The sequence below is a fragment of the Oncorhynchus keta genome, chromosome 5 (genome assembly GCF_023373465.1).
Source record: "Oncorhynchus keta strain PuntledgeMale-10-30-2019 chromosome 5, Oket_V2, whole genome shotgun sequence".
In the NCBI taxonomy this organism is placed as follows: Eukaryota; Metazoa; Chordata; class Actinopteri; order Salmoniformes; family Salmonidae; genus Oncorhynchus; species Oncorhynchus keta.
In genome coordinates, this window is record NC_068425.1 from 19,603,139 (window position 1) to 19,616,938 (window position 13,800).

Sequence of the window (13,800 nt, forward strand, 5' to 3'; positions counted from 1 at the left end):
GTTCAACTTCCCCTTGCCACAGCTGTTTGGAGCTCCTCTCAGCCCTTCGCTGTTCCGTGTAAAAGTTATGGTATCCCGGTTTCTTCAGACAACTTTTAAAGTTGATATGACAAAAGCATTAACACTCCTGTAAGTACTTGACAGATTCAACATGCTTTTTTAAATGACATTTGAAATTGCAAAACATTTGTGTTATTCAATCACAGAAATCAGTCATATTTGCAGAACCATGAAATCAGCCCACACGCTGAGCACCCATCTCTCAGAGTGAATAAAAACAAACCATCTTTAAGACTTCACCTGTGTTTAATGTTACAGTAATTCATCATGACATTGTGTAACATTTGATAAACTTCAAGTACTCCAGAAACAATTACGTTTGTATTGCTCTTCCTAAAAAAAGTGTCCTGTATTACAAATGGGATTCATCATGAGCATCACATAATTCATTTCCCCTAATTATAGCTTATTGCAATCTACTAACATTGTGTTTATCATACCTGCATTTTCTGGAAAGCACACCATTCAATGTTTTTCTGAAAATATTGGGCATATTCCATTCTCTTCTAAGAAATGTAACAGGAATTAAACTCAATCATTGTGCAAATGTTTGTATCCGCAGCCATACCAGAGGAGGCTGGTGGTAGGAGCTATAGGAGGATGGGCTCATTATAATGTCTAGAATGGAATAATGGAACAGTACCAAACATAAGGAAACCACATGTTTGACTCCATTCCACTGAATTCCATTCCAGCCATTATAATAAGCCAATCCTCCTATAGCTCCTCCCACCAGCCTCCTCTGCTGGATATCCATATACAGTGGCACGGGACGACTTAAGTTCTTATCATAAAGCACTCTTTTAGTGTAAGTTAAAAACACTTGGTCCAAGTTAATTTAGCCTTAACATAAAAATATACATTAAACATACTAGATAAAGACCTTAACCCAGGAGAGTTGAACATAAAGTAGTTCACCTGTGTGTCAGTAGCACAACCCAATTGTCAGGAGTTGTTGTTCCCACCAGTCATTTACTCACTGTATGTGCCAATCATACATTCATCCAGTTCAGTCCTCTCACACTATTTGGGAAAATGGCATTGGTTGTGTGACAGGTTGCAGCTTGGCCTATGACTCAGAGTAGTTGTTGTCGTCACGAGAAGAAGCTTTCAGGGACGGGAGTCGCTCCGCTGCTCTCGCTCTTTCTGCCAGAAACCTGTCAAACTCTAAAAGGAGGAAGAAGGAGCCTTAGGCGGGCTTTTTTGGTCTCAAAAAGGATTACTCAGGACTTTGTAATAGTAAAAGGAAGCAAACTAAACTGTTGTTGAATCTACATAGCGATACCCAGAGTGGATGAGGAATTAAGAAATAGAAGCTCACCCTCACTTGTCACACCCTCTGAATCAGCCATGTCGTCCTCCTGTGACACACATGAAAGCCATGACTGTTATGGTCACGTCAACAGTCACATGTCCAAACAAAATTGAATATGTTCAAAAATTCAGGAATGTTACATTTGCTGGGTTAAAGCACCATGCAGGCATTTTCAATTACTGTATACTATGTATAGTCCATAAAACCAAATTAGAGAGGGGTGCAAGGACTGGCACTGGTATAACATGGAACCAAGTTGGATTCTGCTTGTATACCATGACATTGAGTGAAAGCTAACAGTGACCCACCTCGTCCACATCCAGCCACTTCTCAATGTCATCCATCACAGACGTCTGACTCACAGGGATCTGGGGTTATTTAGGCAAGAGGTTACTGTCAGGATGTACTGTAAGCCACTGTTTTCTTGTGACCGCCAGACTCTAGAGTACCATTACCTTTACATTTTTCTTGGGCAATATACAAATAACCACCATTCAAGCATGCTGACCCCTAGTATTCTGATTGAAACCAGTTTATTTTAGACGGGGAAACAAGGGATCCATCCACCACCAAAGTTATGGCAGGGAAAACAACAGAGTGGGAGTAAATTAGCAAACATAGTAATAATTTAGAGTCATGATTTAAAAGGGATACATGGGGAGTTTTGCAATGAGGCCATTTTGGACACAAATGGTGTTAACGAGTTCATCCGACTCTGGGGAAGTAGATAAAGGGCCTCATTGCCAAAATCCAGAAGAATCCCTTTAGGATGTGCCAATACACACCATCTATCAGTTTCAGAAATGAACACTTATAAAACATGAATGCAAAAATCAAAGTAAGAAAAAAATAATCAGATCAGGCACACCAGAAAAAAGATCATACAACCATCTCAGTACAAAACGGAAAGGAAACAATCATTAATTAAATACACACTAAACATGCTTGAATGCAAAACATCCCAGCATAAGCCCCAGGGGTAGAATGCAAAAGGAATGGCACTGTGCCAGCCAATCAGACCCACCATTCCCTTTTCCATCATCCAATCAAACTGTGTCGTGGAGCTCAGGGGGGTGGAGTCTGGGCTGTCACCCTTTACACAGATCAATATTTATTTATGAACAAAGATACTGGTAGACATGCATGCCATAAAACAAAACCATTGGGTTATGAACAAGGAGACAAAACAGAGACACAGACAGACAATCTTATAGCACTAACAAAAGTGCCAATTTTGCACGTGAAATTGTGGCAGGACACAAGAGAACATTGTTTCAACATATAAAAAAGCAGGGTAGACCTACACATGAACTAAGACAAAGGGTTATTGTACATATTAGTGACACTCCACAGGGCATAAGGACTCCATGGACACAACCAATGCCCTTTCTAAACAAACATCCTTTCAAATCTGTCCTGGGTTAAATAATTCTGGGGTTACTGACCGTTCCAGTGTTCTGTAATCTGGTGTTCTGTGCTTGAGCCAGACTGTCGGCAACACCTTCATTCCGATCACTAAAACACACATTTCACTGCTTAGAAAATGATGCAGTTTACAGTGTACATACAGTAGTAGAATAATAGCCATCTCCACAAGTAACCATTGGCCAAAGTACAAACAACTTTATTGGAAAACCAAATACAGAGGAGAAATGTTCCTTCAACATTTGTATTGCAAATGTTGACACAGTTTTCTCACTAGCCATGTAAGCTTGCAGTTCATGCCAGACTCCATTCATAATCCTTATTGACAGAATGAATGGCACAAATATTTTGAGCCAGCCAGGTTCACTTCCAGTCTAGACTAGTGCACCAGCTTAGCTGGAGCAGGACTCATAACCTAAACAAGCCAGGGACTGACAAGACAACCACAGCACTAGTCCATTTGTTATACAGTACTAAGCCATGAGAAAGTCTTGACACCTGCTTTAGTAAGATCCCTCTCACTCTTCCTATGAGTCTGAACAATCCATTCTACCATGAAAGCAAAACATGAACTTTTGTTGGAGCTGTCTATTACCTCGGTCTCGGTTGTGTCTGTGAGATGCTCCTGTTCTGTGCAAATTCATCGAATTCCCTCATACCTATGTGGAAAACAGGGTTAAGAGAATGAATTGTACTATAGAGACACATTGAGAACCTCTATCAGAGGAACACTGTAGTTACTTACGGAGTCCTGTCATCTGACTAGACACCGTCTCCACTGTTGATCGGCTGAGCTGGCTGTGGGGGGGAGCTGTAACAACAGGCTTGATTGCTGCACTGAGGTCAATAAGGTTGACGTAGGTCGGGCTCTAGGTGATTGAGAAAATTGTGAAGTTGAACAGTACATATCTCATCCAAACATGTATTTGTGATAAGGGTAAAGGACCACAGATCTTTAAGAAAAAACACTTACCTGCAGTGTAGCTCTTTGTCTCTGAAACCTGGAAAGGAAATAATGAAAATCATACTGCTATCACAGCAGGAATTATTGACTGTATCTGATGTTGATCATTTAGGACAATACCTCTGGTAGCGAGTGAATGTGGCATTGATTTCATCGTTGGCAACCAGCAGCTCCTCTGTCAGTGTCTCCTCACTGAGTCTTGGGACCAGCTCCATTATCTTATCCTGCATGTCTTTACATGCTGCATACAACTCCTACTGACAGAGAGAGAGAGCAGGAGATACAGAGAGTCAGCGAAAAGACAGCAATGGACAAAAGAGAGATGGATACAAACAGATGACATGTGTCACAGCCATGGATGGACAGCCATAGAGAGAGCCCAGCGAGCGAACCAACTAACCTGAAGCAGTTCTGTGTCTGAATGCTTAGCTGTTGCTGGATCCAGTTGAGACATCATATCTGACATCACTGTCAGGTTACCTCGAACCACTCCCAGGTCGGTCTTCAACTTTTTAACCTGGAATGGGAGTCAATGGCATCAGCACTCATATGCTAAATTGTGTGGGGTGGGGTTGGCATAATACTGTAAAGCATCAACTTTTATTATACATTCTGAATGTGAAACAGGTAACTGAAACATCCACAGTGCACAAGGTAATTGGATTTTAAAGTAATGCCCTGGAGTGAATTCAGCCTGCATGCAAAAGATTGTGTTACTAAAAGAAAAGCTGTGCCATTTTAGAGGGCCCTGTTTGACGGGAGCATTCCAATCACCTGATAAGGTGTGAAGGTGAGGGGTCTCTGCTCGCTCTGTTGGGATGCAGGAAGCTGTGGTGATATGGGGACAGGCCTGGGGGATGAGGGTGCAGCAGATACAGTGACAGGCCCGTTATCAGGCACAGTCTGGTGGACAGAGCACAGGGACCAACTGAGTTAGAGAATAGTGTTAAGGAGTAGGGAGTTAAAACAGCTTTAGAGAGCATTAGCAGAAAGTTGTGATCTGTATTTGTCAGTGAGGAAATGCATGCATTTTCACCAGTCATTGTTTGAAGGTATACCCTATTTGGAGTGTGAATGGGGGAGTATCCGTCCAGTTCAGTCATGGGAAACTCCAGTCCTTTCCGTCTCAGGTCCTCGTACACAGAGACCACGCCCGTCAGAGCTGGTGAGCTGCGGAATGCGTCTGCCCATGCCTGAACAATAGACAAACACACATCATAAACCGCACACACCCGACAATAGTTAGCAGTCAATTCCAACACAGCTCTGTGACTTACTGAAGGTATGAGTACCAATGCCATCTCTCACCTGTATAAGGCTGAGCACCCTGTCATGCAGGACCAGAGGGGGATTGTTCTTGGGTAAGATGGACCTGACAAGAACCCCCTCAACAAACTCCCTGGTTGAGACTAGCACATGGAACCTGTGGCCACAGTTCTTCACACACGCTTCCAGCACCTGAAAACCAACATGGCATGAGAGAGATGGAGAGAGAAAGAAAGTTAGGTTACAAGTTCATGAAGAAAAGGAAAAAGTATGGTGAATGAGAGAGGTAAATGTGACACTCACAGTCAATGCCAGCATGACCTCTCTGAAGTTCTTGTTTCCAACAATCCTCTTCTTTATTGCTTTGTATGAATCTCTAGGCCTGTAATCATTGTAGGTAAACAATCAACTTCAGACAACAAAAGCAGAATACAGTAAGCTGTCAAAGGATTTTTTTTTCCATTATGTCAGAGGATACACACCCCTCCTCTGTCTCGTTGATGATGTCACAGATGTCCATGTTGAGAGCCCAGTCCTCCGACTGGAGTCTGGAGCTGGTTGCATATTCTGAGAACAAAAACAATTGAGACATTGCACTTTATTTTGCATAAAATTATCTGGAAGACATAGTCACTGTGAAACGGTCTCTGCCTCATAACACAACTCTCAATAGTTGTTTATTAGCTTACTTTGATGATGCCTCTACTCATCCATGCCAGTTAAATCCCTATTTGTTTGTCAAACTCATTCTTTCTCCATCTAACTGACTGGTTCATGTGACCAGCATTATGTTCCTTGGCAGACATTTATTTAAACAGATTAAAATGTTCTGTCTTCATTACTCTGAAAGGGAGGGGATAGAAACAGGACTTAGCTCAGTTTAGAAAGTAGAACAACCTCTCCTACTTGTACTGTCTCATTGTGGTCATATATATTAAAATAGGCAGATTGTTTTTCCATCTATAATTATGTCACGGGGGGAGTTTAAGCTTATAAGATAAAACAGGCCACTTGTAAACTACATAAAAACAAGTTGGCAAGCAGATTAATTATTAATCAGCAACGTTACGTCTACAGTATATATGTTATTCCATTATGTCTTAAAGGCCCAGTGCAGTCAAAACATGTGATTTTACTGTGTTTGATAAATATTTTCACACTATTAGGTGGAAATAATACTGTGAAATTGTGAAAACGATAATGTTCTTTTAGTGTAAGAGATGTTGGAAAAGTCTACCTGTAATTGTTACCTGTTTAGGTGGATTTTGGCCTACCTTGTAAATGTGTTAATATATTAATAAGAAAGAGTACCAAACCTCAGCTAGTTTTCATCTCCCACTCACAGTCCTAGCAAAATTATTGCTTGAGAAATTGCTCTTTGCTAAGAAGTACATTGTTTATTTTTGACCATTTCAATTTAAAAAACATTCACAGTAAGGTACTTAAATGGTTTGATATAGAGATAAAAATGGCTGCATTGGAACGTTTTTTTTATTTTTTATAATTTTTTAAATTGTATTTATTTTAATTAACAACAGATCAATACATAAAGCACATGAGGGAACACAAGCATACATAGATTACAAACAATGGAAAATCAAGCTAGGGGGTACAATATCACATTACAATTACACAAGGACCTAAGGGACATGCATATACTTACAATTCTAACAGATGTTTTTGTTAGTAGAGCATTTAACCGCCTTAAAATACAGTTCAATTTCTTTTTGTAGGATACGAAAATGTGGTTTTCTGTTTGTAAATGTACATTTGTGTATATGAAATTTGGCCAAAAGAATAATGAAATGAATTACATAAAAATGTTTCAACTTATTTCTATTGTATGTAAAGAATCCAAACAGTACATCTCTCCACAATAGTGTAAAATATTCATAAATGTGTTCAATTATAAATCTACTGATGTCTTGCCACAGTTTTCTTACATGCATACAATGCCAAAAAAGATGCAACACTGTTTCTGGGTGGTCATTACAAAAGGAGCAATTTGAGTTGATGTTTTTTACTTAAACTTCTTCATATAGTGGTTGGCAGGATAATATTTATTAATAATTTTAAAGGAAACTTCCTTAATTTGGTTAACAACACACAATAATGTGTGTGGCAACATCCATTTTTTTCCCCAACAGATATTATCAATAAATCCATTCCAATAAGGCATGACATAAGGTAATAGATACAACATCCTGCTGAAACAAGGTTCGTATCGCTCTGTTGTTGAATGGACCAAAAGAGAAACAAATCTTTCCTACTGATGAGTAAACAGGGTCAATACACGTTCCTGAATAACATAGCAACACCTGAGGGAATGGCATCTAAAACAATTGCAAAATCTTTAGGTGTTACAGGGACCTTGTAAAGTGATAAAGAATTCTTTATAACTGAGTAAAAAAAACTCTGCAAGAAAAATTGTGTTTATAAATGACAAGACCCATGACAAGAAAAGCTGCCGATGAAAAGTAGAACGTTTCACTGGAACTTTGTCAATATTATAATTGCAAAATAACATGAAGTTAAGGCCATCAAAAGTAGAGAAGAAATGATGAGGAGTAAAATTCCAGATAGAAGTGGGTCTTCTTAGGAATTGTTTTATCCAATTGATCTTAAAAGTATTATTTAAAGTAGTAAAGTCCAGAGAATTCAGTCCACCATTCTCACAAGTGTTCATTACAGCAGTTTTCCTAATGTAATGGGTACGGTTTCTCCAAAGAAAGTTGAAAAGTATCAGGTCTATCTCCTTGCTTATTTTACTGTCAAGATATAAAGATAGAGCACCATATGTTAGTCTAGAGATACCTTCAGCCTTGGTTATTGGGACTCTACCTTTTAAAGATAAGTCCCTCTGTAGCCATTGATTTAGCTTCTTCTGGGGTTTTTTAATAAGAGGGTTAAAATTTAGTAAGCCTCTAGACTTCTGATCCTTTGTAATGGTTATGCCTAAATATGTAAGTTATTGTTTTACTGGAATACCATAATATGAAAGTGTCACACAATCTTTGACAGCTATGAGTTCACATTTATTAATGTTAAGATATAGACCAGATGCTTTGGAAAAGGATTGTATCACATTGATCGATATGGGAATTAGGTTAGCGTCTTTCAGAAAAAGTGTAGAATCATCAGCACCAGGCTTATAATAATTTCTTTACCAGCTATGGAAATACCTTGTACAGGACTATTATTTAATGAATTTGCAAGAAGTTGGGTGATTAATAAAAAGAGGTACGGAGAGATAGGACAACCTTGCCTAATTCCTCTCTTTAACTCAAATCTAGGTGAGGTGCCATATTTCAATTTGATAGAGCTGATACCATTTGCATAGAGAGTCTTAATAGCCTTACAGAAAAACATCCCCAAAGCCAAGTCTCTCAAGGGAGTGGAAGAGAAACTGATGCTCTACTGTGTCAAATGCTTTATAAAAATAAAAAAATCATATGAAGCTATCCTCAGTTATTAGGTCTCAGTAGTCAAGTATGTCTAATACTAGTCTGACATTGTAATTCCATCAACACCTGGTGATTTATTGTTCTTTAGATGTTTGATAGACTCTAATCTCTTCAACTTTGATGGGTTCATCACACTGTTTAGATTCTATATCACTGATATAGAACTTAAAAAACTTTTTAAAAAACATCTGTGGATTCCTGACAATATGTAGAGCTATACAATTTTCTGTAAAAATTGCTCCAGTATTTAGCGATTAATTTTTGGTCATCTGTAATAATACCATCAATGTTTAACTTATGGATAGCGTTATTTGTGAAATGTCTCAAGTCTAAAGAAATAGGATTAATTCTGTTCTCCCTCCTTAATCCATTTTTTCCTAGATCTAATAAAGGCTCCTTCTGCTTTTAATTTATATATATTATCCAGTTTATTTTGTAACTCAATTAGTTCCATCTTCTCCTTCTCTGAGAGGTCGGCTGGGGACCTCTGAGAAAGGGAAGTTTCCTCAGCTCTTCTGGTCTTAGCAAGATTACTACCATATTTTCTAAGGTATTTGGACACCTCAAATTTAAAGAGCACCCAGTTCTTGCAATACGTTTTTCTTCACACACCCTTTCCCAAAAGTGTGAGAGCAGATCTTTAACCTCAAATTGAACTATATCTTAATTTAATAATGAGCTATTTAGCTTCCAGTAGAATGCTCTACCAAGGTTAGTATCAGGGGTAAATATTTTGATATCAATGTAAATAGCCCTATGGTCTGTGAGGGAAGTAGTACAAATATTTGAGGTGACACACTCACTATCAATACATTTGGATATAAGCCAAAAATATATTCTGGATTGTCTGGAACCTGTTTTGTTACTCCAAGTGAATGATCTGTCGGCCCAAATTCTGATTGGTTCGCCTACCTGGGGGACATCGATCAGTTGAATTATCTATTATCCCCTCCTATCAATAATAACAAATTGGGAAATTTAGATAACCAATGAAGTATATGTTTCTCTATAGATTCAAGCAACTCATCATTCTCATGTTTGGTGTTGTACCCGTAGAAGTTTACAGTAATGAGCATAATGTCATTGTAACTGATCACAAGACAAATAAAGTGACCAAAGGGGTCACATTCCAAGTGTAGAATATTACCGCCAAAGGTATTTTTCATTGTACTGACACCAGCAGAGTGTTCAGATCCATGGGAAAGCCAAATATCGTTGCCCCACTAACCTCCAGAAGTTGGCATGAGTGAGACTCTCGAAAAAAGCAAAAATCTGTTCAAAATTGTTTAGCAAATAAAAATAAGACCTTGAGCTTCACATTGTTTCGCAACCCCCTAGCATTAAGAGAAACTATAGACATAGACGAAACAACAAAGATGATATAAAAGTATAAACTGTAGTAGGATGAGTCAAAGACGTAGGAGCAGTGTACATAAACGACAAGGAACCGAGATCTGCACCATTTAAGTCAATTTAAAGTGAAAATAGCTTATTCCATAACCTTTGAGCTAGACGTTATCTGGCTTTGAAATTCAACTCAACTGAAAATTATGTTCAAGACCAAACCAAGGGTTCTTGTAGTAAGACAGACTAAAAACCCTCTTTAGTGTAATCAGGAACAAATCTGAGAAATAAAATAACAAATAATAATTTAAATAAAAGGGTACCTACTATTTTAAATGCATATGAAAACTGATAATAAAATAATTGAATAAAAAATGTTTTACATATAAACGTTCCTAAGACCTTTTTGGAAGTAAGTATTAATAACTAAATAGAGCAATAGCCATGTAAAGTCAGAGCAGACCTGTATTCCCTTTAAAACAGTATCTTAGTTACTGTATATATAAAAAATAAATACAGCTTTCAATCTTCTTCGTAAATTTGTAAACAAAAAATTAGGTCACGAAGGAAGGGAACAACTTTTTGCCACCCCACCCAGAGCTTGCCAAACGATTGGTCTATAGACCAACAACAATACCCACACTGGCCAATTAAATTGAGGATTAAAACACTGTAGACCCGCCTCTAGGGTATTATTGTGCGGTGCAAGTGTCAGTCAAGTCATAGCGTAATCTAAATATATTTTTGCACTGTCAATCTTGATCAATTAACTAACTATAAGCAAGCAATTATCACAGTTTCGTTTCTTATTAAATACATAACCAATAACGTCAATTTCCTTTTCCATAGCCTACGGATTATCTAGTGTCGTTTTATGGAGTGATAGTGTCTGTTTTCCAACAATAGCCTACCAATGTCTTGTAGCCTGTCATGCCCGATGCAACCATGTAAACTATCAACAAACTCACGCGCCAAACCACTATAAACCTACTTTATTAGTTAAAATGTAACAATTACCTATTCGCTGGCCCACCGGTGTAGTAAACGGGTTTCCTGTCAGAAACTCCATCCTTCTTTCTTTCTGCCAGTCAAACCAAAATCCAGAACTGCGCTTCCGTCGTTTCCACAGCACAGGAGTTACCGCAAAGAACTGAAGCAGCACACATTGAATTAAATTAGGTTACGTCATCTGTTAAAGTGAACGTTACATTCACTGAACATTATTGTGTACTAATTGGGAATTGCATAAAATGAGACCATATTAATATATGCAGATTAATAGGGTAGCCTACAATAGAGCCACCAGAACAGTTGCACAGAGAGGAACAAAATAAACACTATTTAGCTAAAGGCTAAACGATAAACCATCTTCACATTCTACCCCATCAAAATACGTGGACTATGAAGCTACACTACATGACCAAAGGTATGTGGACACCTGCTCGTCGAACATTTCATTTTTTTAAATCACAGGCATTAATATGGAGTTGGTCCCCCCTTTGCTGCTACAACAGCCTCCACTCTTCTGGGAAGGCTTTCCACTAGATGTTGGATCATTGCTGCTGGGACTTGCTTCCATTCAGGCACAAGAGCATTAGTAAGGTCAGGCACTGATGTTGGACAATTAGGCCTGGCTCGCAGTCGGTGTTCCAATTCATTCCAAAGGTATTTGATGGGGTTGAGATCAGGGCTCTGTGCAGGCCAGTCAAGTTCTTCCACACTGACCTTGACAAACCATTTCTGTATGGACCTCGCTTTGTGCACGGGGGCATTGTCATGCTGAAACAGGAAAGGGCCTTCCTCAAATTGTTGCCACAAAGTTGGAAGCACAGAATAGTCCAGGATGTCATTGTATCCTGTAGCGTTAAGATTTCCCTTCACTGGAACTAAGGGGCCTAGCCTGAACCATGAAAAACAGCCCCAGACCATTATTCCTCCACCACCAAATTTTACAATTGGCACTATGCATTGGGGCAGGTAACGTTCTACTGGCATCCGTCAAACCCAGATTAGTCCGTCGGACTGCCAGACGGTGAAGCGTGATTCATCACTCCAGAGAATGTGTTTTGACTTCTCCTGAGTCCATTGGTGGCAAACGCTTGGCATTGCGCATGATGATCTTAGGCTTATGTGCTGCTGCTTGGCAATGTAAACCATTTTCATGAAGCTCCCGACGAACAGTTCTTGTGCTGACATTGTTTCCATAGGCAGTTTGGAACGATGTAGTGAGTGTTGCAACCGAGAACAGACTATTTTTACACGTTACGCTTTTCAACACTCTGTGGTCCCGTTCTGTGAGCTTGTGTGGCCTACCACTTCGCGGCTGAGCCGTTGTTGCTCCTAGACATTTCCACTTCACAATAACAGCACTTACAGTTGACCTGGCAAGCTCTAAGCAGGGCAGAATTTTATCAAACTGACTTGTTGGAAAGGTGGCATCCGTTGACGGTGCCATGTCGAAAATCACTGAGCTCTTCAGTAAGGCCATTCTATTGCCAATGTTTGTGTATGGAGATTGCATGGCTGTGTGCTCAATTTTATACACCTGTCAGCAACGGGTGTGGCTGAAATATCCGAATCCACTAATTGTGTCATTGTTTTCTTGAGTCATGTAAACTTTAAAGTAACAATAGTGTTGGCTCTGTGCTTTACAGCTATTTCAACTAATTCAGTTTTCTGCCACCAGGTCGCACTGTTTCATTATAGATCATGTACATGTTAGGGTTATGGCAGATATGTTAGATTTACTAGTCAGTCTGTCACTAGTTATGTTATGGTATGGTTTCTATTTCACATAGGCTATTTCACTTTATTTACTGTGCACTATAAGGAGTTATAGACACGTCTATATTATTTATTACAGTAATTTTTTAGATAGTAATGAGAATATGTGCAACAAAAAAACTAATTATATGTACTGTGGATGCTATGACATTGTAATAGCATGTATTTATTGCAAAATTCCTAAAATATTGAATAGTTTGTGCATTTAAAGTAAATAACCTGTAAATTACATTCCTTAAATGTTGTATTCTTCCTCAAAGAGGCTGAGATATGCAGGAGAAAAGCCCAATAATTGACTTGTTTTGCCGCAAAGTTGAGTGACTCAGAATGACTCACGTGAGACGAAAATGAAAACACTTTAGAGGTGTTACTCTCACCGTCTCTGCCTTTACTGTTCTGTACCTCACAGATATGATTCCATTATATCACTAATAAAAATGTCATATCTTCCTGTGTGTGACTGATTTGGTTGCAGATGCTTTGAGGTTGTGAGAGTGTTTCAGAGCAGGTCACTACTGCATGTGTGAGTGTGAATATTGAACATGCAGAAGATAGTGTTTGAGAGATGGTCACTGTCTGAGGTCATCAGATGTGAGTTGCTGTGTTGCACCTGGAATAGTTGTTTTGTTCATTAATGGTCTCATGAGTCTGGGAGTAAAGAGAGAATCTGGGTAACCATCACTGTGCTCTTCTCTGCTGCTGGCCTGTCACACCCATGGGCTTTCTGACACAACTGGGTTCCACAGCTCAGAGACTGAAAAGGCACTGGCCATTCACTGTGACATTTTGCTCCACATACAGTATGTGTATTTCAATGGAATTCAATTGTCCATCTGATTCCAAGTGTTTTTCAACTGTACCAAAGGAGGTTGGTGTCACCTTAATTGGGGCGGACAGGCTCGTGGTAAGGACTCGAGCAGAATGAGTGGAATGGTATCAAATATATTAAATAGGTGGTTTCCATGTCTTTGATTCCATTCCATTTGCTGTCCAGCCATTATTATGAGTCGTCCTCCCCTCAGCAGCCTCCACTGATCTGTACCCATGAAATTAACGCTAACAAAAACTATCTGGATGATTACAGAGAGAATGAACCATTATGGCCTATGTATACCATAATCATAATGCAATGGGGATTTCTTATTAGGACATGTTGGTATAAAAATGTTTAGGGAGTG

General features: G+C 39.0%; 1 protein-coding gene across 3 annotated transcripts; it reads right to left on the minus strand.

The window, feature by feature from the left end:
* Window positions 1–287: 287 nt before the first annotated feature.
* LOC118384672 (target of Myb1 membrane trafficking protein-like) lies at window positions 288–11,021 on the minus strand. 3 transcript variants are annotated; one of them, XM_035771385.2, is made up of 15 exons: window positions 10,856–11,021; window positions 5,513–5,597; window positions 5,334–5,412; window positions 5,073–5,222; window positions 4,823–4,957; window positions 4,539–4,667; window positions 4,165–4,281; window positions 3,885–4,018; window positions 3,774–3,801; window positions 3,546–3,669; window positions 3,396–3,459; window positions 2,821–2,890; window positions 1,684–1,743; window positions 1,382–1,421; window positions 288–1,227 (listed from the first exon to the last, which is right to left on the minus strand). In XM_035771385.2, exons 1-15 carry the CDS (start codon window positions 10,905–10,907, stop codon window positions 1,130–1,132), a joined length of 1,365 nt encoding a protein of 454 aa, XP_035627278.2. In that variant the 5' UTR covers window positions 10,908–11,021; the 3' UTR covers window positions 288–1,129. The 3 variants fall into 3 exon arrangements, with proteins under 3 accessions (XP_035627278.2, XP_052374930.1, XP_035627279.2); XM_052518970.1 differs by lacking the exons at window positions 288–1,227; window positions 1,382–1,421; window positions 1,684–1,743 and adding an exon at window positions 1,750–2,468; XM_035771386.2 differs by lacking the exons at window positions 288–1,227; window positions 1,382–1,421; window positions 1,684–1,743; window positions 4,539–4,667 and adding an exon at window positions 1,750–2,468.
* Window positions 11,022–13,800: the final 2,779 nt, after the last annotated feature.